A 23,313-nucleotide genomic window follows, 5' to 3' on the forward strand; every position below is an offset into this window, starting at 1 on the left:
CTGCACACTGCACTCCCTCCTGCACCCCAACTCCCTGTCCCGGCCCTGCCTACAATTTCCCTACCCAGATGTGGCACTCAGCCCAAAACGTTTGCCCACCCCTGTCTTAGGGCAGCCTTCCAAATGAACTACAAACACTGATGCAGCAGTTCCCATCACAGATCGAGGATAGGCTGAAATGGCTCATTATTTTCTCTGTAAACCTTCTTGCTACATAATTTTAATGTATACCAAGGGCTCTTCAGGTATTAAATATTCATCTTGCTTCAACTATCCAGAAATATTTTAATGGAAGAAAGTTTTTTACCCTTTTTCACGTAACTTTGCCTGAATACTATACATATTCGACATTTCTATTTTAACTTTAGTTGCATTGGACAGTGATTATTTTTAGTGGTCTGTTGCTTTATTACCAAATAGTAATGTGATAGGAGTTTTATTGTATTTCTCTTTGGGAGGTAAACATTCTTAAGAGACTTAACCTGCCAGCCAGTTATTTAAGTGGATTTTTTTACTGGACTTAATCCATAACAGAAGTAAAGAAGAGAGGGATTCAGCGTTATCAAATTAAAATTCACTTTGAATTTAAGTACAGCAGTTTGTCTACAATACTTTTGTAAAATATTTTAAAACTGATGATAGCAGCAGTCTTGTGACTAACTTTTTCTTGATCATAAATTTGTCGCAACCAGTTACAGGTTTTAATAATCTACTTCAAACAATGGATGATGAGTTTTCCGACATTTATGCTGAGTGTTGCTGAGGGAGGAGGCCATGTTACATGGTTACGAAGCTGAACATCCTGTTTTATGGAGTTGATTTGTCCTCTACTGTTTTATGCTTTCATTTGTCACATAGAAGGGAAAAATAGGTGGTTATAGGCACAGGTTTGACTAAAATGTTCTTTGGAGTTCCTTTTTTTAAAAAATTAGCCTATTTATTTCCAAAGCTTCCTCTAACGCAGAGAAAAAATTAAAGTAAGGAGTCATTCATTTTCTGTGCCAAACTTTCACTGACTTAACAGATTTTATTTTTTAAAGTTGAAGTAAGCATGTCTAGAGATCTTATTCATATAGCAAACTGACTAATAGATTGATACAAGTAATGAAGTGCTGTTTCAGCTAAAACAAAAATTGTGTTCCTTTTAATGTGAGGCAAGACCTGTTATGTGCTAATCAGATAGAAAACATTTCTTACCTCCCTCTCTCTCCCCCCCCCACCGCACCCCAAAAAGCCACAGTTCAGCCACATCAGGATATTTCAAAACTGTGTTTGAAGAAAGTTAGCCATTTTAAAGGGCAAATGTAAACAAGATGTAGTTGGAGCTGACTTCATGTCCTCTCCTATGATTCCAAATACACACGCAGGAGCTCTGAAATGCTGTTAAAATAATTAAGTCTGTACAAAAAGAATAAAGTCTAATAGTTGATACTGGCTGTTTACAGGGTAACACCCTGCTAATTTCAGCCTCATATAAGCAGTAACGTTAGTGCTAGCTTTACTTGAATCACAGAAGTAATTTAAGTACCTGAATAATTATTTCACAAGTTTACTCAAATCAGTAGACTAGAATTACACACACAGTATAACTTTCAAATACAATTTCTCATCTAATTTAGATAAAATGGGAGTAGAGATTTTCAAATTTCACAGCTCAGGGTAAAAAAAAATCTAAAGTTTAATAGTGTTTCTGGCAACTTAATTCTTATTTTGCAAGTAAGCCCCCTGTATTTGCTCACCATGGAAACTATTTAGGGCCAATGAATTGCTAGTATTTTAATATGGGATAAATTAGGACAAAGCTTTCATTAGGACAAATATCAGTATTCACTCAAATATATATTTATACATTATGGGCCCTAAATTCAGAGAAGGCAGCTCCCCTTTTGGAAATTGTTTTAAGCACCAATCAATAAAAATTAGGAAACTGAACTAAAGTAGCTACATCTTATCTCTCTCTGTATGCAGCATCTATGGGTCACTTTAATCAGAGGGTCACTTCTGACACTGCATGTGCAGTAATTCGTAGGCACCATCGGGTAAGTTAAGAATGCCATGAGAACTTTAATGTATAATAATAGTTCCACTTTCTTTCAGAATGGAAAGTTGTCTCAACCTTAACATTATTTGACTTGGTTTTTGTGTAAGTTTATTACAGTTATGTTTCCTAGAAATACTCTTGGACTCAGTGTTTAGAGATAATTTGTGAAATTGCAGTTAAGTGAACTATAGTCCTTGGGGACTCTGAAATACTTACTGTTAATAAATAAATATAATCTCAGTTGATAAAACTGCTACATTTTGTGCGTGATTGTCCATTTATATCATGTGGAAGATACTGTCACTGCCTGAGCTCCATCTACTGCTCCACTGCAGTAGCTAACTAGGAAACACTTATTAAAACAAAACAATAAGTTCTCTGTGTGTCGGTTGGCTATTACATGGCTGCGATTGTGGACATTTCTGGTGACCTAGTCTCTGACCTTTTGGAACAAAGCAGTATACCCAAAGTAATTGTTTCTGCGGCTAAAGAGAAAATAAACAGCAAAATGTAATTTGAATCAGGAAGAAAATTCTGAAGGGAAATTGATTTTTTTCAGATCCCAAAAGTTTATTGCAGACAAGGGTATTAAAATAATTAAACATTTTTAAAAACTGCGTGATACTTCCAAGAAATCTTAAAAATGGATGTGGACATTGTCCCATTACAAAAGCAGTTGTACCATCAAGACATACGTGTGTTAAAACAGTGCAACCACTTAATCGTGTCCATAACTCCTGTCCTTTTCCTTCCTGGTGTACGTTATATCCTCAACAGTCTGCGAAGTCCATTGAGTAGGTCAAGATTGTGTAATCCTCCCTTATGCTAGTGTGCATTTACTTACACAAGTAGTGTAAATGAATTCAGTCATGAGTAAACGTTGCACAGTCTAGTCCTTAAATCATTCTCTGCAAGTGGCAGGAAAATGTCCTTTCTGTGAATAGCATACTTTGTAAGTTGGTGCTGTAAATTAACAAAACTAATTAAATTATGTATTGTTTTAATTAATTAGTTTAAACTGATTTTTGACACTGCAAGGATGCTGCTGCCCTCTGATGAATAATAGATACCCCAAATTCTGAGGGGTGTACCAGACCCCTTGCTTCTCTGTGGCAGAGCTCCATGGTGTCCTGACTAGTCTTCAAGAGAGTCAGTATAGTGTGGAAGGGGAAATGGATTGTGCCTGCAACAGCATGTGCAGGCAGGTCTTTGTCTTTCCTGTCTGCACCCCCAGGTGTTTGGGTGGTATGATATGTAGGCCCCTCAGCCTTGTCTGACAGCTGTGTCACTGTAGACTAAATAGGGGTAGCTCAATCGCACTATCCCTGGAGGAATTCCACGCCACTGAACTCGGGAGTCTTTGCCTTCATGCAGAGACGTGGGTGGGGGATGGAATTTTGGATTCCACCTGTGGAGAAGTGGGTGGGTGTGGAGGAGAACTTGTAGCTTTGGTGTTTGGCCCTGGCTTGGGTCATTAAGTGCTGGCTTCAAGATTTAGCTCAATAGGATTTAATGGCACTAATTTAAAGTTAATTTTACATATGCCAATGAGATCACACTTTATAAAATGTACACCTGCAGCTTGAGTAGCACTTTTAAATGTATGAAACTGATCATGGTTGCACTTTTTGTAGTGTTTCAGAATGGATTTTTTTAACTTGAAATCTGAAGCCACAATTTGACCTAAATGGACAGGTATGGCTTATCAAAGAACAGGTGCAGTTACATGAATATTCATGAATACCCTGTAACTAATGAGGGATCAGTATCAATCACTAAGTGATTTGAATAGTTTGCTATATTTAAGCTTGTTAGTAGCTATTATTCCTGTTCCCTTATCTTTTTAAAAACTGCATGGGGAAAAAAAGTTTGTTTTCTTGCATTAAAATAGCTAGATGCTTGTTATAACTTTTTCATTCATGACCATTAAAGGATGTGATGAAAGTAATATAGTTACTTAATTTTATTCAAAATTATTATTTTTGCTTAACCTATGATGTAGAAGCAAGCAAGTGAAAGTTGGTGAATGTAGTTTGGCTTTCTCTGATTTTTTGTCTTGAAAACCTTTTGTTGTAGAAGTGGAAATAACAGGAACGTTATCAGCTCTAGTTACCTTAACTATCTAAAGCACCTGTTACCTTAGTATGTGAGCATCAATTTAATAATCATTTAACTTTATTTAAGGATATTTATCTTTTAAAACTCACACTATATGAGTAAACTTTTATGTTACAGCATGGATAAATGAGATTCCCACTTGTCGTCATTTTTGATTTTTTTTTTTTAACTTCATACAAAGGTCAGAAGTTTTCCCACTGTTAGCATTGACACACTAGTGACTAGATTCTGGCTGTCATTCGCAAAGAACAATATAAATTGTACTTTCTTTACCAGTATTTGCTGCCTAACGGGTAGACTGGGACTCAAGATAACTGGGTACTCTTCCTGGCTCGGCCACCAGCCTACTAGGTGACCTCATGCAGGTAGCTTTATTTATTTGTGCCTCAGTTTTCCCATCTGTAAAATGAAGGTAATGATACTGACCTTTGTAAAGTGCTTTGAGATCTACAGATGAAAAACACTAGATAAGAGCTAGGTATTTATAGTAGTGGTGGTACTGGGAACTTTGCTTTTCACTTGCTGGATTATTTTGTGGTGAGCAGCTCTTGTAATTGGTGTGTATTCACTTTCATTTTTACCTCATTTTGACTGAAAATAAAATTAGCATTTAGCTTATTTGCATAAAGCAACAGTTTGACAGTTCTGTTTTATGTAAAGCAATAAGGTTACTTTAATTTAGTGCTCTGTGTACACAAACGGGTATGCATATACTATTCTTCATATATGGATAGATATTCCCTATACCAGTGGGAACTTTTTAGGTTTCTGTTAAACAGGCAGCCAGAACTTCTAGCTAAGTGGTACCTAATTGTGTTCTTCCTTTGGATCTCTGTGGTCCTTTTTCAGTCTCTGTGAGCAGACATACTTCACATATCATGGTGAAAAACCAGCTTTACAGGGGGAATGATTCTTTTTGCAGGTCGGTGCGCAGTTTTCAATAGTGAAGTTCTGAATTCCCTATCAAATAGTCACTTATTTCAAGACTAGGTAGCATAGAGCCTTCAGGTTCTCTCTAGGCAACTCTTGGTCAAGCTTCCTCTGTAACAGTGGCATCACTACATCAAAGTTCTTCGTGGGACCAATGAAATCCATTCATTGGTGCTTTGCTCCTACTGGAATGTAGATTGGAATTTGAGGACTTGGGCATAAGAACAGTTGGCCCCATTTAGATCTTTTACCTTGGATGGGAGATTCTGTTAAATAGCTGTAAATGGGGCAAAGAATTGGAATGAAGGTTAGTTTATTTTACTCTCTTCTAATTCTTTTCTGAATGATTTGGTATGTCGGCTGCCCCGATGGCAGAAATGTCACTGCTTGATGCTTCTTGCTTGTAGAACGCAAATATTAAGCTTCTAACTTCCTTCTTGGAGGTTTAATGAGGGCAGGCCTTCACCCTTAACTGCTTCCAAATCCCAAGCAATTCTTGATTTTTCTGAGAGGTGTTTCCTCTCCTTTTTGGTCGCTAGCCATTTTTCATTTTCTCTTTGGCCTGTTCCACTCTGGACATCACTAGGCGTAACATTCTAGAGCCCCTGGCTGTTTTTCTGGAAGGAAAGTTTTGTCTTTCCATGTTTCAGGGATCTGTACTCAAATGAAGTACTTGTTTTAGACTACTCTCCAAACTTCAAAGAGTATTTTCTAAGGAGATTTGAAAGGAAATAATTTCCGATACCTCCTCAGCTTGGAAAAATATATGTGAGTAACTTGTCAGTCTCTTCTGAATATTCCCTTTCTGAAATATTCGAAAACAATAGAGGTTTTTGGGGGGACGAGAGGAGGATTTCTTAAAATTTTATCTCCTGTTCTATGAGTTTCCCTGGAGTATCTGTTAGCCTAGGAATGAGACAGCAAATGTACTGTTAGGGCTAACGCTAAACTTCGTAGCTGCCCTAGACCAGCCTAAAACCCCTCACATTCCTGCACTTGCTCTGAAGACTTTGCTGGAAAAATCACCTGTATTTACCTATGTGGTTGAGCTGATCCCCTCCAAGAGTATAAATGTTTCTAAAGTTAGTATTCTGCACTGTCTAATGCCATGAGACTTGGAAACATGCCTCTTAGAAGCTACAGATAAAGTTACAGTACGATTTTCTATTCACACCACTTATACATGGTACAGCCCAAGATACCTTGAAGAAGCTGGTAAAAGTAGCAATGAGACATGGGCCGTTTCTACACACTGGGGACTATAGCATCATAGTTGTGATGCTGTAACTATGCCCACATAACACCATAGACAACATGCAGCCTACAGAGATGGAAGGGGGTTTTCATCACTGTAGGAACACCACTTACCTGTGCGGTGGTAGCTAGGTTGCCTGAAGCATTCTTCCATTTGCCTAGCTGCATCTACAGGGGTTAGGTTGGCTTAACTGCCCTGCTCAGGGGTGTGGATTTTTTCACATCCTGAGTGCCATAGGTACCTCTACCTAAATTTTTAAATGTAGACTAGGCCATAGAGGCTAGGCATCAACTGTTTACCACCCAGCTCTGTCCTTTTGAGTCAATCTAGATCAGACTTAAGGACCTTCCTAAATTCAGGATGTCAATCACTGAAAAGGAATAAATGGAAAATTCTGCCCAGTTGAGAGTCCAACTTCAGAAATAGTTTACTCCCGCCCTCCCCCCCCCCCCCCAAGCATTTTTCCTATACCTCAACTCAGTTCTCTTGGGGTTGCTGTGCATTTCTTTTACGTGGTCTCTGTCAGAGCAATAAAAAGTAGATTTTTAAAGGTCAGCTTTTTAAAAAAGATTTCAGAAGTCAATTTAGCATTTGAATAATGACTAAAAAAGTGATTCAAAATTTTGTTTCAGTGGTATCTTTTTATTGCGCACAAATCAAAAGACCGCATAAAGCATTTTTTGTAACATAAAAGTTTCCTAACTCTGAAAGTTCAGCTATGAGATGTCAACAGGAAGTTCAGTTGCACCAGAAAAGTTGTTCTGTGTTCTGAGAAAGTAGCTGTGTTTGTGTATTGGTTTTTTCCTAAGTAAACACTGATTTACAAACACTGGTATGTTTCAGTCAGAATATAAAACAGAAAAGCAACTACATAGCTTTAGAGCAGGTAGATCTTAGAACGCCTTGGCTTGCTTACACAGCTAACACACAGTAATGTTCCTGTATTTTTTGTAATAGAAACAAGGACTCTGCAAAATATATATTCTAGTGATTGTCTGTGTCTCATTGCAAACTGACAGTGCAACTGGGAGCCATCTATTTTTCATTTCATAATCAATGATAGGGATCTTTCTTTGTACACAAAGATGAGCAGGTCTTGGATGCTTCTTAACTGATCAAAGGACTGGTCACACTTTTTTCAACATGAAGAGTCCCTCACTCCCTTATGTGAGGTATAAATGAACTGCCTTCACAGCCATATCTGTGCATAAAGAAGGTACTTTAAAAGAAATCTCCGTCAGGATTTATGAAAGATTAGAAAACTAGTAGGTTGTCTCCTTGGATTTAATGTTAATTGAGTATGGGAGAAAGACAGGTTTTAGTTTTCACTGCCTTATATTTTCTGCTAAATTTTATAATTATAAAAATTATTCATTGGCAAAGGCAACCATCTTGTAGTTGGAGACTGAGTTTTGTTTCCTGATATTGACTGAGACCTTCAGCAATGAACACGTTCAAAAGGTGATCCACCTTTTGGTGACATGCTGATGCAGTACTTATTTAAGGAAGTATTCTTCTGTTGGTGTGTAGGAAATTATGCACATCTCTTAGATTAATATTAATAGGAGTCTCACATGTAAATCCTCAACATGGAACTTGAGTGCCTATTTCTCTGCCACTTTGTGTTGGTAACTACATTTGTGCAAGGTGAGCATATAAAACCATACCATTTTAAATTGACAGTGAGTGTCTTACATCCTCTCTGTGCACTCATGTTGCTCAGCAATGCAGGGCAGTGGTGGATCAGATCTGATTTTTCTCATTTCTTATGGCTATATATATATATATATATATATATACACACACACATAAACACATCCAAATGTCTCTTTCTTTATTTATAAATATACTTTTTTTAGTCTGTATTATAGCCTTCAACCTGCCTGAGGTCAAAGGCACTATCAACGGTTTTACACACAAAGGAAAATAAATGTCCTGTGGATACATAGGATTTTACAGAGAAAATCTTTTATGCATGAAGGAAGAAAACTTCCTTTAAATGGAAAACTCTCACAAAGCAATATAGCCAAGCTGTCCAGTTTGGCTGTAATTAAGGGTATGTCATAGTTTCCATTAGATACTTCTGTATTCAGAAGTTTGCAACTTGGTAGTAAAACTACAGGGGAAAAAAAGCTGCGTTTGCATTGCTTACAAAAATGCAAAAGGGAAAATTGGAAGTTGGTGTACTCAAACATTCACTAAAGTACAGATATTTTAATAAATTTAAATTTAAATAAATTTAAAAAATTAATTAAAATGTTTTGTTTTAGTAAAGGGTATGGTCAATTTAAAATCTCTCCTTATTCTAATTTTGTCTCCGAAGGTGAAAGCCTAATCTTCAGAGCGGTTTTCTTTTTACTATAGACCATGTTGAGACAACACTTCAATGTGATTTCTGGTATGTGCCTGACTCATTTGGGGTGGGGGAAGTCAAGGAAGTTATGCACTGTAATTTACCCATTATAGCACTCGATGCACAGTGTGTTTTTTGTTTTTTGGTGTGGTGTTTTTGGTTTGGAGCACTCAAGAAGTTGTTGCATATATTCATCAAAGGAGAAATATAGATGGATTTTAAGCATTTTATTTGGGCTGAAAGCTCTTAATGGTGCCATATAACAAATACATTATGATTTAACAGGTGATTAGTTTAAGTTTTCTAAAATCTTCAGGTATTGTTTGAAGCTATTTCATATGGGAAAGTGACTAGCTACTTCTTCAGTGCTTACCTTCCAGTAAAAATGCATTACTTGATATATAACATACTTGGTGAAATCCTGACCCTAACCGAAGTTTTGCCATTGGCATAAATGGGACCAGGGTTTCATATACTACGTTTCAGTATGAAAACTGCTATTGATTTAAAATGCTAAGTGTCACAAGGAAGGATGCCACATTTCTGAGTTTGTTTCAGCTACTAATACAAGTTAAAGTGATAGGCAGTGGGCTCTTTCATCATCTGTCCTGCTGACCAGTATTGTCTCATTCTTCACATGTGCTCCCCTATCTGCCTGTATTCATCGGTTGTCTCTTGTAAGCACTTTGGAGCTAGGACCATCTCTTTCATTCTGTGTTTTTACAGAACCCTCATCCATGGCTGGGGCTTCTAGGCACTTCAGTAATACAAATAATAAATGATCAAATTTTCAAAAGAAATTCAGTTTGAGTTGGGTATCAAACTCCCTTGGAAATCCAAGCCTTTGTTACTACTACTTTTTAAATGGTATGTGTTTTCAAACAGCTTGCATGTAGGGGCAAATCGTTGGAATGAGGACATTGGTCAGTATGATATGATTAAATGTCATTTTGGAGGAAGAGGTCTTGTTAGTCTTTTCTGACAAGTGTTTCAATAAATGTGCTCCAATAACATACAGCCTTAACAGTTTAAGCATTAGTTTATCTCCTAATGTTGCTTTTATAGTAAAAGCTAAGGTACTGTTGCTATTTAGAGTTTGGTTTGCATTAATCCTTTAAAAAATTCATTAAGGATAATTGGATCAGAAATTGTGCATGTGCATCCTTGCGTCTAATGGAGAAAATACCTATCCTTCCTCTGTTTTAGGATTTTATGCTGCCACCCATTGCTATATTATCTGTGTACCTTCCATGTAAAATCAATAGCAGTAATGAGTCCCGTATGGACTGCTTGGAGGCTTGACATTTCTCCTTTTTGATGATAAAAGCTGGTCTGGTTTAATTTAGAACATAATTTAATACAATGTAAATCCTAGAATGTTTCCACCTTTATCAAATCCTGATGTTTTCCTCCTGGTTTTGATAGTTTCTTACAAAATGTCTTGATAAAGTACATATGTAATTTTACTTACTGCATATTTGTGTGTCAAAATCTACATTTTATCTTAACTGGAATAATGCAGTATTTTAAATAGATGCTTAAGTGATGTTTAGAACACACATTGAATCCTCTTTTACACTGGAAAACTTCCAGTACGTTTTTATTGGAATAGGAGCATGCCAACATTTCACACTGACTAATTAAAAATACAAGTTGTCCTCTCTCCCCCCCCCTTGTTTATTATTTTTTCTGTTGATACCAGTACTGTGGGTATGAGCACCAAGAGCTGAGTCAGTAGCTACAGAAGTTTGAGTTGAATTAGTATTTACTTTGTTACAGGTGAGTCTGGAAGTTTTTGCACTTTAATTCCGCAAACCATTTAAGCATGTGTTTAAATTCATCTCTAGCCGTTAGCTCTATATGCTAAATTCACATTGAAATCATTGAGGTATGTGCTTAAGTACTTTGCTGAATTGGAGCCTTAGTGCTCAGTTCAGCACAGATATATCTTCCATGATTTTTCACTATCCTGGTTTAATATGACCAAATTGTTAACTTGCTTTAACTGTCGAAATCTTGTTTAAACTCCTCACTTCCATAATGTTTAGGAACTAAATCTTTGTATTATTATTTACTCCAGAACATATCAAAAGTACAGCTGAAACTGGTATCAACGTTTAGCTAAAACAAACGTAGCTATCTTGACAAACTTTTAAACCCTTTAGTTTCAGCTCAATGTCACTGGAACTGTTTGAGAATATAGAGTGCTCACCACACTTCAGATGTGTTATCTATATAATTATAAGAGTCAAATTTTCCTATGAAGTCTTTTTAGCTCTGTTAGATCAGATATTTTCCCCAATGCACTTGATTCTGTTCCATGGTCTGTTGCTGGGATGGAACTATGGGGCCCTGACCTCCTTTTGGTGCCCTGTACCCCTGGAGTGAAAATGAACCAGCACGCCATGCTTCCAAAAGCACATGTACTGCTATAATGGTTGAACCTTGTACAGAAGTACAGGGAAGAGGGGAGTTTTCTTACATTTTCATGAGTGTTTATTTAGGTGCATTTCCAATGCTTGAGCATTACATGACCTACAGCTTTGAAACTTTACTATGCAGAAGAAAAATGCTGCTTTTAATCATCTTAATTTAAATGAAACAAGCACAGAAAGTTTCCTTACCTTGTCAAATAATTTAACTTCCCCTTTGTTTTTTAGTTGTTTACATTTAACACGGTATTGTATTTGCTTTTTTGTGTCTGCTGCTGCTGAGTGCGTACTTCCGGTTCCAAATGGAGTGTGTGGTTGGCACCGGTCAGTTCGTAACTCTGAGGTTCTACTATATATGTATGAATAAAGGCTTCAGGATTATTATGGTGAAATCTTGACTCTGTGCTAAGCAGGAATTAAAAGCCTCTTATTTCCATGTGCAGGAGAGCTTTTCTGATGTCATGTATCTCTAGGACAGTAAGGCTGGCACTGAAGGGGTGCACAGTGTCTCTGTGATCAGATCCCACAACAGATGAACTCCCCACCACTGACTGAGCCTTTTCCCCTGCAGACTTCTGCAGGTCTGGGGCTGGATTAAGCCCAGAAGAGCTGTTTGGGTCTTAAAGTGGGGATTGGGTAGGAAAGATTGTATTTGAGATGGGGGAATTACGTAATCCTTTATAGGCATAATCGAGACTCTGGGGACCTCTTCTTCCCTCTGATCCCTTCTCTAGTTGTCCTATGGGACCTTGCAATAGCCAGCTGGGCCGGCTGTTTGGGCATTGTGGCCCTTTCAACAGTACTGCAAGTAACCAAGTCATCTTTGCAGAACTATCATCTTGGAATCAAGAGGCTCTGCACATGCATTGTGCCTTCCAGATATTATCCTTTAAGGGTCTGAAGGGGTGCTGGCTCATGGACTCTGCCTTTTCACTGGGGGAAGTGGGGGCAGGGGATTGGCTTGCCTTGTAGTGGTTATGTACAGGGTGGATTTCAATGGGGCATCTTTGTGCTGTAGAACTCTGTGGGAACAGGATTAGCCTATCTCTCTGCTGTCAAAAAAGGCGGGGATTTTACAGCAAGATAACTAACATGTGATAGGTTTCAGAGTAGCGGCCGTGTTAGTCTGTATTCGCAGAAAGAAAAGGAGTACTTGTGGCACCTTAGAGACTAACAAATTTATTTGAGCATAAGCTTTTGTGAGCTACAGCTCACTTCACTGAATGCATCCAATGAAGTGAGCTGTAGCTCACGAAAGCTTATGCTCAGATAAATTTTAGTCTCTAAGGTGCCGCAAGTACTCCTTTTCTTTTAACATGTGATAGTTACCTCACTGTAAAACGCTGGTGGAGACAGGCACCTGTAGATTTTAAGGTCAGCACTACACCTCCCGTCTCCCATCTGAGGTTGACCTTGCCTAGTTCACCTTGGAGTAAAATCTACAGTGCCTTGTCTCTACTAGGAACTTTACAGAGGGATAGGTGCTGTAAATTAGTTAACCTGAGGTAAAACACTCCTATTTTTTTAACAGTGAAGAGACAGCCTCATACTGCACCTTTGTCACTTTAATATTTAACCTCAAATCCTTTCTACATCTCGATCTACTGGCTGCCACTAAAATAGTCAGGTTGTCCCTATCCGCTCTATCTGTGATTAAACATACTCTCCTGTGAACTGTTTGTGAGGAATTAATCATTGTTCTTGGATAATGTTTAAATTGCTAATACTATCATCACTACTCTATTAGTGGAGTAGGGTGGACAGTTGCTTACAGTTGTTGAAACCTTGCCCACCTGTATTTGAAACTGTTCACAAATATTGCAATGATGGAACGAGTTTGTAAACAGGGCGTGTGTATGCACAAATAAGATAAGGCTCAGAAGTGGTGTCTTCCTGGACCTTGCAGAATAGTCTTATACCATGGCTTCAGCTAACACAGTTCTTTAAAAGAAAGAGTGAGCCTATATACTGAAACTGTGCTAACAGTTAGAAAGCTGTCAGCCATTAGCAATCCTTGCAGATAGAATCATGCTATCGTAGTTCCAGTGTGCGCAAGACTTCTTATTTGATGCGTGTTACAGGTGTCACGGGCTCACTCTGGCATCTAGCCTGAAGCTCAGAAAGGCCAAACATCATTTAAAAAAATGTAACTTCAAAATAAATTTCCCCAGTGTCTTCATGTTGAGTGAGTGTTTCTTACCTACTTGAACTACTGGATTGTGCTAAATGGGTGTTTTCCTTCATAAAGGGATACATTCAACTATCTTCTTCAACTGTGTTTATATTTCTATTGCTGTAATACCTTCCTCAGAGTGTGAAAACCGTTTTCTTGCCTGTTTTGAGTTTTTTTTTCCCTTTACCAAACATGCACTTGCAGAACACTGCATCAAGTGACTTGCACCCTGCCTTCCGTAGTGCTTTTTTTGAGTGCACGGATTTTCAGGAAGCACTGATTGATCATTACCTCATTTCATATCGGTGAGAGAAGTGTGTGTAATCTGTATGTCTAAAAATCCTGTCCAAGAAGTCTCTAGTTGGGTACCCTAAAACTGAAGTACCCAAAATTTCTGCTTACTGCTGAAAATGTTGGCCTAGACAGTGTGTCCTACCCAGATTTAGTTATACTGATAGAAATATTACAAAATGTAACTGATACAAGTAATTGAAAGGTCTCCTTCAACACTTTTTCCAAGGTTTCCTTAAACCGGTAGATTTACCAAGCACATCTAGACTGCTAAAATTAGTTTTGTAAATTGTAGCTGGAGTGTGTAGCTACAGCTGTAATTTAGTTTCCCGGATCATTTCAATTCTAAAGCCCTCTTCTTATAGGCTTATAACTTTTTTCCGTTTTTACTTGTTTGGCCTGAAATTTTCTAGATCTTTTTTGCTTATGAAAAATGAATAGGCGATTTTTGCTTAGGGGAAGCGGTGTGGAAAAACTTGTTTTTGTGTTTTTTTTTTTAAAGTGGAATTTTATGTGGCATCACTGGGTTGGGATAGAAAGCTGAAATCCACCAAGGAGAAAATCTGCAATTGGGATATTTGCCTTTTGGTGGTCTTCAGAAAAATCTGTTCTGATTTGGGTTAGGTATAACTCTATTTAAAATACTTGCAGCATGCATGTGTACTAACTTTTAAATTAATTTTTTTAAAAAAAAATCCATAATAGTATGACAACATTGGTCACATGTGCGGAAGAGTAGAATTTTAGATCAGACAAAATATGGAAAATTGGAAAAGGTGCCTATTGAAAGAGTTTGGGTTCCAGAGGGTTCCAGATTGTTTCTATTCAATCTTTTAATGTGTATTGAATAAGGCAGAAGGTCCTCAGGAAGACTTTCCTCAATGAATTTGCATCTTGAGCAGGACGGAATGTTCTAATGTTATCTAGCAAATAAAGTTCCACATTATGGAGTTACCCAACCCCTACTGGGATATGCATTATAATATAGTTTTGAATTACATCATCATATACTACTATTTCTGCAGCACCCTGCTTCATTCAGTGCACAGATTGGATTTTACAAGGTGAATGAGGCAGGGGGTATGTAGCGGAAGAGAGACTGGGTCTGCAAGTGTGCATATCATTTTGAGCCACACCTTGTGTGCAGTGTAAACAAGTGCAAACCAATGTACTTAAAAATTGCCATGCTGTAAATGAGAGGAGATTTGGACTTTCACTGTGTAAGTTGGACAGACTGTCTGCTGAACAAGTCAAAGGTCCGTCCATTGAGCAGTGATGATAAAAATATTCACTGTGCACAGTTCAACATTTGCACTGAGTGAGGAAGGTTCCTGCTGCAGTAGTAGCATGCGATCATGCAATTAAAGACTCTGTACAGCTGTAAATAACTTCACAGGTGCAGTTTAGTGGAGAGTCAGGCCCAGAGTTGGAATGGTAGAGTTTTACGTTTGCTTTGCACTCACCTTGAATATGTGTAAATGATTGTGCAGGTATAAGGCAGTGGGGAATCAGGCCCCCACACTACATAATCAAGAGCCAGATCCTTAAATGAGATATGCACAGAGGAACTCTGGCAAGTTCAAGTGTTTCACTTTGCAACTGTGACATTCTTTAATGTAGTTTTAACTGATGAAATTTATGGATAGCTTGATTTTCTTTCCTCAGTAGGCCCAGGGCCAGAGCTTGAAGCCCTGCGGCTGGGGGACAGAGCCTGCCGCTGTATGGCCAGAGCCTGCAGCCCACCACACAAGGGCTGAAGCCCAAGCCCCATCGCCCCCAGGAAGGTCAGGAACTGACATTGGTCACCTGCTCCAACAGTGTTTATGGCTCCAGACGGGGGCAGGGGCCAACCCCTGCTGACAACCCTGGGGGACTGCTGCTTTGCCCCTTCCCAGCCCAAATCGCTACCCATGAGGCTGTGGCTGCAAGAAAAGCCCCTGGTGGCCTCATGTGGCCATGGTGGCTGCATTGGAGAAACTCTTGTCTAAACACCAGGCATAAAGCTGAGTTTCAGAAGTTGTCACACTTGCCTCTGACTCTTTCTGGCTTTGAGCAGGTCACTTCACATCTCTATCGCAGTATCCCCTTTGGTAGAATGGGGATAATAGTTACCTACCTCAGAGGTGTTATGAAGAGTAAACTATTATTTTTACAGTGCTTTGAAGTCGCAGAGTTCTATATAAGTACTAAGTGTAGCTAAAAATGACCTGATCTCACTAGCAGAACAGTCGTATACTTCCGGCAGTACAAACACCTCAAGAGGCAACAGACCAGGAATACAGGTTAGCTTTTTCTCTTATTTTGAGTTTGTACTGCTTATAGTAATCACGGTTTGGCATTTCCTGGCTGGCAGCTAATGAACTAACTAGTTCATTAAACCTCAGGAAATGCCCTGCATGGTGGTTTTTGCTAAGTTACATGACAGATGAGTGTTAACACAATGGAAAATAGGATAAAATATTTAGATTGTCATAATCAAAAAACTGTTTGAAAATATATTAGGCAAAATCCTGCCCTTATTATTTTTGAACAGAGTGGTCTGAGCTGTGATAAAATTCCCAGAAACTGCCTGTTGGCATAGGGAATGTGAGATGTGGTCTTATCTCACCTCTGTACCAGAAAGGAGCTGCGCTGGTTCCTACCAGTGTGTGCTGTAATATATGCACAGTGGCTGGCCATTATAATATGTATTACATTATGTCTAGAGGCCCACCCAGGATCAGAGCCCTGTTGCACGAGGCACTGTATAAACACACAAAAAGAAACAGTCCTACCCTAAAGGGCTCACTGGCTAAAAAAGGATGGGAAGGGAAACCGGCATGGAGAGGTGAAGTGACTTGACCCAGGTCACACAGAATGTGAGCGGGAGAGCTAGGAACGGGACCAAGGGGTCTCAGTGTGCCATGCCCTTTAACTAGCAGGCCATCCTCCTTGGCATGCTAACCAACCCCCCGGCTCCCTTGAGCAGTATCTGGTGCACAATATGCTGTCTTCCCCTTGCAGACCTTGTGCATCTGCCATGACGCAAAAGCCTATTCCAGATATGGCAGATAGGAAGACCCTCATCTACTTTTCTCCTCACATGCAACAAACATAGTGGCTTTCCCTGTAGTACAGAGTGAATGTGGGAATTGAAAGCATAGTATACATGGGGAATTAACATTCTTTCCTCACCCCAGCGGTGATGCCCTGAAGCATGATAAGCTCGTTAGTGCATATAACTGAAAATGTTGATCATAAAATTATTCATCCCCTTGTTACTAAAATGCACACACTTCTTTGCTCCTTTAACCACAACACAAAAGCAATTTGGAGAAATTGCAATGAAATTGCTTTAAAAAACAGAAAAAGACCCATGGTTATATACCGCTTCCCATAATTTTAACCTAAATAAAATTTTTTCCCATACTTTGCAGGTGGCAGGAAGTAGTTCTATGCAGACTATGCAAAAGAACTAAAGCAAGCTTAAGGTGATCCACAAAAATCTTGCTGTTTAGAAACTGACTGCTGGATTTTACGGTATCCAGAGATTTCATGTTTTTACTTTTAGCCTAAAACACATGAATTGATGTCTGATACTTTCCCTGCTCTTGTTTGCCTTGGTAGCAAGAGCTAAAATGTTTTGGGCTTTTGACAGAAAATTCTGTCATCCTTGGTTTTAAGGTTCTGTTTCATAGTAATTTGGGTTGATTGAGAGAGGTTAGTTAATACATCCAGGAGTCCATAATCACCACAAAGTGTTTACTTTTAAAAGGGAAGTATCAAAGTAAAGATCAATGCTGACCAGAAGTGAAAGTGTTTTACCTCATGGAACTAAGAATTAGGTGCAACTCTTACAAGTTTAATGCTTTTTTGATTTTTATTAAAAGAATTTTACTCCGGGTAACTTTTATGGCTTTTTAAAATTGTGTTCCTATTAGAGCATATCATTTTTAATAACTTCTCATATTAGAATTGGCACTGGATACAACTCAAAGATACCAGTTAGCAACTCAGGATTTTTGTCTGCCCCAATCCTCAGGCAGCAACCTTTTCTCCCTATTGTCCCCCCCGACAGCTCCCTTTCCCAGCAAATCCCAGCTACCATACCCCTTGCCATGATGCCTCCCCTTGGTTTGCCAACTATACCTATCATTTCGACCTTAGGTATCTCTTGGAGGAAATGAAGTTGGTCAGCCCTCTTCCCTGAACACTGCCCATTTCCCAGGTCTCAGATTACAGCATGTCAACTGGACCTTGCTGCAGCTATTGTGTTCAAACATAGCATATCTCTGTTACTTCTGTACATCTCTTAATTCCTGGTTGCCCCATTCTACCACAGCCTTATGAAACCCTTTTAGATGAGGGAGCTCTCATGAAACATTGAATGTTCTGAGAGTGACATGTAGATTTTGGGGGTTTAATTACAGGACAGTTTGGCAACTTGCAGGAGACTTCTGTTGGCCATGCCATCATAAAATAACTTTTTAGCAGATGTAGCTTGAAGTCGTTGATGGCTGTTGAAACATTTTGAGTTACCGTTCTTGGAATGCTGTGCATGTAATGCTCACAGTAGAACCTGGAAGCAACATTTCTGGTTTTAAAGATTTAAGTAAACTTCAACATCTGAAGGGACAGGAGAATGGTACAGGCTATATCTGTTCCGTATAACAGGGTAGTAACAATGGGGCTGATTCAGGTTGTTTGTTGCTTTGGTGGAGAGAGCTGTAACAAATGTTACTCATTGAATGAGAGCCAATTACATTCTTTCAGCAAAAATACATGATGATCATTCTGTAACCAAAACACATTCCTTACCCTAAATATATCTTTTATTTTGTGCCTTTGCATGTAGTACTTGCATGCACAAGTCATAGCTTAGATATGTAACCCATAGATTTCTGTTACTGAATTTAACAAGCACACTTCATCCAAACCCCATAAAATGTAATGGGGAAAATGTTTGTTTAAATAACTGTAAATTAATGATTTCAAGTGGATTTGATTATAATAAATAAATGTAGATCTGAACAGTGGGAAATTTTATGTATATTTGATAGCTATCTTATAACCTTTGACTCTAAGATGTAGGAGTGTGGCTTGCTGGACGGTTATTGTATTTCTATGAGTTACTTGGCAATATTTTTTACTCTCATTTGGACTCTTATTATGGTAAATGTATTCTAGACTATGGAAAAAAGATGAAGCATTCCTATTACAGTACCATAAATGTGAAGTTCACTGGCTGAGTTGTCTCCATGTGAAAGAGGCACAGAGGAATTTTGAAATAAAAATGGATCTCTTGACATGTAACAGTATGACTATAAGTATTACTGAAAATTGTACTATAGTACTGGTGCCAAAACAGAATCTCTGGTACTTAGACATGGGCAGCTAGTACTCTTTTGTATGTAAACATTGATTAAAAACAGAGTAAACATAAACCAGATTCCAAGTAAATTGCCTCACAAACTACATCCACATGATGGGTTATATCACTACTATGTGTAACAAAACACAAAGGTATTGAAAGGAGAATTACAGATATTTCTATAATAGGTTTCAAATTGGCAGCTGCAATGCGGAAGTCCCTTGATAGAGGGAAATAATTCTATCGTAGCAGCAGCAGCAATTCTAAGTAAAAGCAAAACCAAATTAATTTGATCTGTTAGATCTCTTCTGTTGAGCTAAAGATAATCTATTCTGTGAGGTTTCAAAATGTTGTCACATGTGCTAGAACTCAGACACCAGGTGCAATTCAAGGGAGCTGGTGTTATACCACAAACAGAGCACTTTTGCTCTTGAAAGCACAATACAAAATTTTGGTCTGGGCGAAAACAAAGATTCTAGCTCTGGTGTAAGCATTTTTAAACGCTTTGAAAAATATGTAGAAATCAAGAATGATGCAAAACACTTAGAACAGTAAGGGGCATGGATGCGGAGGAGGGGATGTATTTGCTGTCCACTTAATGAATGTAGGTGCATGAACAAAAAAAATCTACTAGACAGAGCCCATTGTTTGTTTTAGGCACCGTACATAGCTCTGATCCTCATTAGGGCCTCCTGACACTCCTGCAGTACCACTTACTACTAATAGAGACTTACACCAAAACCTCGGAACTTTGGAGAAGTTCAGCTCCCAAGCCAAAATTTGCAGCTCAGATCCATCTCTAGATCAAACCCCAGGAATATTCATTCCCGTAATATTCTCTTCGGGCCAGACCCTTAATGTTGACCAGCTGCAAATCCTAGTGACTTGTACTCAGTGGAAATTGTAACTGCACAGCACAGTGGGTTATCAGCACCTTTTGGATAAGGCGTGTTTAAAAAAAAAAAAAAATACAGCATATGTAGTAATGACTTGTATAAAAGTAGACCTTTCAAAACTGAAGAGACTATCATGGATGGGAGTGTTTCTTCCACCCAACGCTTACTCAGAACGTTTATCGAGGTCAAGCAGTGTATATGATCCAGGTAAAAGAACTATTATAATTATTATTACACATTATTTTATGTTAATAGAACATTAAGGTTACAAAATCAAGTCCTCAGAAGTTAGGAGATGCCAGAGTTAAGACTGCCTGCACAACCTTTATTTGCCCACCTTGTGCATATGCATTATGATAGGGTTCAGTTGCGTGGTGTCCTATAATTTTACCTCCCAGGAGCCTGCCTCATTTAGTGCCCACGATACTGGGTGCTCAACTTATGAGCAACTGCTAGATTTTTTTTTTTCCTTCTCGTTGAATGCGTGGGCCCTGGGCTTATTTACTACATGCTATTCAAACCCTGCTCTGAAGTTATTAATTTTTTTCTCATGGACTTTTCTATGGTGCTTAGACTATAGTATTGGCGTGCCTCACAAACATTAGTGAATTCACCTTCACAATATCCCTGTGAGATAAGGGGGTTGTCTTGTCCCCACTTTACAGATGGAGAATTGAGGCACAGAGCAATTGAGTTCAAAAGTTTCCATTAACTTTGGGTCCCCAATTTGAGATGCCTAGGACCTGACTTTTCAGAATACCTAGAATTATATAGCCCTTTATGTTCAAAGCACAGCGCCCATCAACTTCAGTTTCAGCTCTGATTGCCCACCACTTCTGCAGATCAGACCTCAGGATCTTTGGGCACCTAAAAACTGAGGAACACACAACTAGTGACCACCCGTGAAAAGTTGTCATAAGTGACTTGCCTAGTATCACATAGGAACTCTGGCATAGGTAAGGAGGGAATCCAGTTCTCCAGAACAGCACTCAGCTACCTTAACCATGAGATTTTCCTTTCTCTTCTTGAAGCGTCCTGCCTCATTTACTGTACACCTTCTAGATTCTGCAACAAATGAGACTGGGGTCCTACAGAGAGAAGTCTCCTTCACTGCACATCTCTGATTCATCCTGTGTGCCTGATCCATCTTACGCATTGAATGAGGCAGGGATCTTGTTGCAAAAAATAGTATATGATCATATAATTAAAGACTGTATAATACCTATGCACAAGGCAGCTAAATTAAGGTTGCATGGGCAGTCTTAATTCTGGTGTTTCCTATCTTCTGAATATTTGACTTGGCAAACTTGGATGTTCATTTAGAATAGTTTTGTGTGTGATTTGCTAGCTGCTGGTTTTAAAAAAAAAAAAAAAGAGAGAGAGAGAGAACTGAAAAACCAGAAATTCCATACCATATAGCATCATATTGACACCCAAGTAGTTCATCAGCAGAGCTGGAACCTTTAGCTGCACTGCACAGACCTCTGCTACTTGAGCAAATGGACTAACTTTTAGCAGTAACAGGTTGTCATAATCTGTGAAGAACAGAATAAGAAGGGGATGAGGAACATACTTGGCCGTAGTGTTTCACTGCTGACAGCAAGAGGAATAGTGAGACTTATGAATCTTATGAACCAGGCTCTAGAGGGGAGTGTGCGCTAGTGGGGACACTCACTCTTCTGCCCATTACCTTCAAACTCAGCTCCTTCTTCCCCATCCCTTCCATCTCCACTCCTCAGGCTTCTCATCCCAGACGCCTTGTGCAACCATCGTAGTCTTTCTTCCTCTGGGCTGACACTGTCCAAATCCCAAACACAAACTCCCCAGTCTCTCTTCCTTCCCACATCCAATCCCCATTTTCTTCTTGCCCAGCCTGTAAGGCGATGAATGATCCCTGAACTAGAGCTTAAAATTAAGCCACATGTGTTGTCATTCTTGTGCTAGGCTCCAGCTACTCCAAAGCTGGTCTGGTGACTCTCAGGGCAGGTATATAAGCCTCACAGGAGAAACTGCATCTCCGTCTGCTCAATGTCACTTCATGGCTTGGAACTTTCCTCTGACTGATAGTGGTAACAAATTCCACAAGACTTGCTCTTGCTCCAGCATTTTTCTAACCCCACTCTCTTACTCCTGTTTCTGACTCGACCATAGGCTCGACTGCCATGGGTCCAACTGGTAGGCCTGACCATCCCATCACACTTTCTGACACAGCCAATCCTAGTCCCTCCCCCCAGCTTCTTATCTGCCCTGTCTTGCCTCCCACACCTTGCTGCCATCCCCAGGCTCCTCATCTAATCTCAATCTCCCTGCTCCCTGGCTCCTTGTCTGTCTCTTTGCCCAGCCAATCCCACTTCTCCCATGACTCCCAAATCCTTATTGTTCTCCCCTCTACCCCCAGCCCATTATCATTAGATTTCTTGTCCCAATTTACTTTTTGCCCTCCTTCCTGATCTGTGTTTTCTCTCCTCTCCATTTGAATCAAATGGCATCCTACTCTATGCTGCTCTCAGTTTCAGTGCCCAGCCCCACCCATGCCTTGAGCAGCTGAGAGCCACCATTTCTGGGAATATCTGGCTTCACTGCTGTAGCCCTGAGCTGCAGCATGTTCAGTCACTCTGTGGAGATGGAGCATGATCAGTCTGGTCAGCACTAGGAACTGTCAGACTTGAGCTTCCTCAGTCAGGAAAAGAATAAACAGACATAAATCGGACGTCAAGAATTATAACATTTCAAAAACCAGTTGGAGAACACTTCAACCTCCCTGGACACTCAATTACAGACTTAAAAGTTGCAATTCTTCAACAAAAAAAACTTCAAAAACCAGACTCCAACGAGAAACTGCAGAACTGGAATTAATTTTGCAAACTGGAAACCATTAAATTAGGCTTGAATAAAGACTGGGTGTGGATGAGTCATTACACAAACTAAAAACTATTTCACCATGCTAATTTTTCCCCTATTGTTACTCACACCTTCTTGTCAGCTGTTCGAAATGGGCCATCCTGATTATCACTACAAAAGTTTTTTTTTCTCCTGCTGATAATAGCCCACCTTAATTGATTAGTCTCATTAGAGTTGGTATGGCAACAACCATTTTTTTTTTTTCATGTTCTCTGTGTGTGTCTGTATTGTGACAAAGTTCCTCCTTGGCCTTGGTGGGTCCTGCCCTTATTGCATTTACATTTAGCTGTATTAAAATGCAGATTGTTTGCTTATGTCCAGTTTACCAAGTGATTTAGATCACTCTAAATCAGTGACCTCTTCTCCATTACTCACCACTCCCCCAATTTTTGTGGTGTTTGTAAACTTTATCAGTGATTATTTTGTTTTCTTCCGGGTCATTGATAAAAAAGTTTAAATAGTATAGACTAAGAACTGATCCCTGTGGGACCCCTCTGGAAACAGACCACATCAATGACTATTCCCCACTTACACGATCAGTTAACCAGTTTTTAATCCATTTAATGTGTGCCA

The 23,313-nt window shown here is 39.1% G+C and overlaps 1 protein-coding gene across 8 annotated transcripts in view; it reads left to right on the forward strand.

Annotated features, from left to right (window-relative positions):
• Positions 1-23,313, forward strand: part of CBLB (Cbl proto-oncogene B) — a 192,184-nt gene that overhangs the window by 54,105 nt on the left and 114,766 nt on the right. The window contains exon 1 of one of the 8 annotated variants that reach the window (XM_043538542.1): positions 16,892-21,825. The exons of the other annotated variants lie outside the window; for them this stretch is intronic. Coding sequence (XP_043394477.1) covers positions 21,761-21,825 — 65 coding nt within the window. The 5' untranslated portion in view covers positions 16,892-21,760. Of the gene's footprint in view, positions 1-16,891; positions 21,826-23,313 lie in introns of those variants that run through there. 8 annotated transcript variants of the gene reach the window in all.

The sequence above is a fragment of the Chelonia mydas genome, chromosome 1 (genome assembly GCF_015237465.2).
Source record: "Chelonia mydas isolate rCheMyd1 chromosome 1, rCheMyd1.pri.v2, whole genome shotgun sequence".
NCBI classification, from domain to species: Eukaryota; Metazoa; Chordata; order Testudines; family Cheloniidae; genus Chelonia; species Chelonia mydas.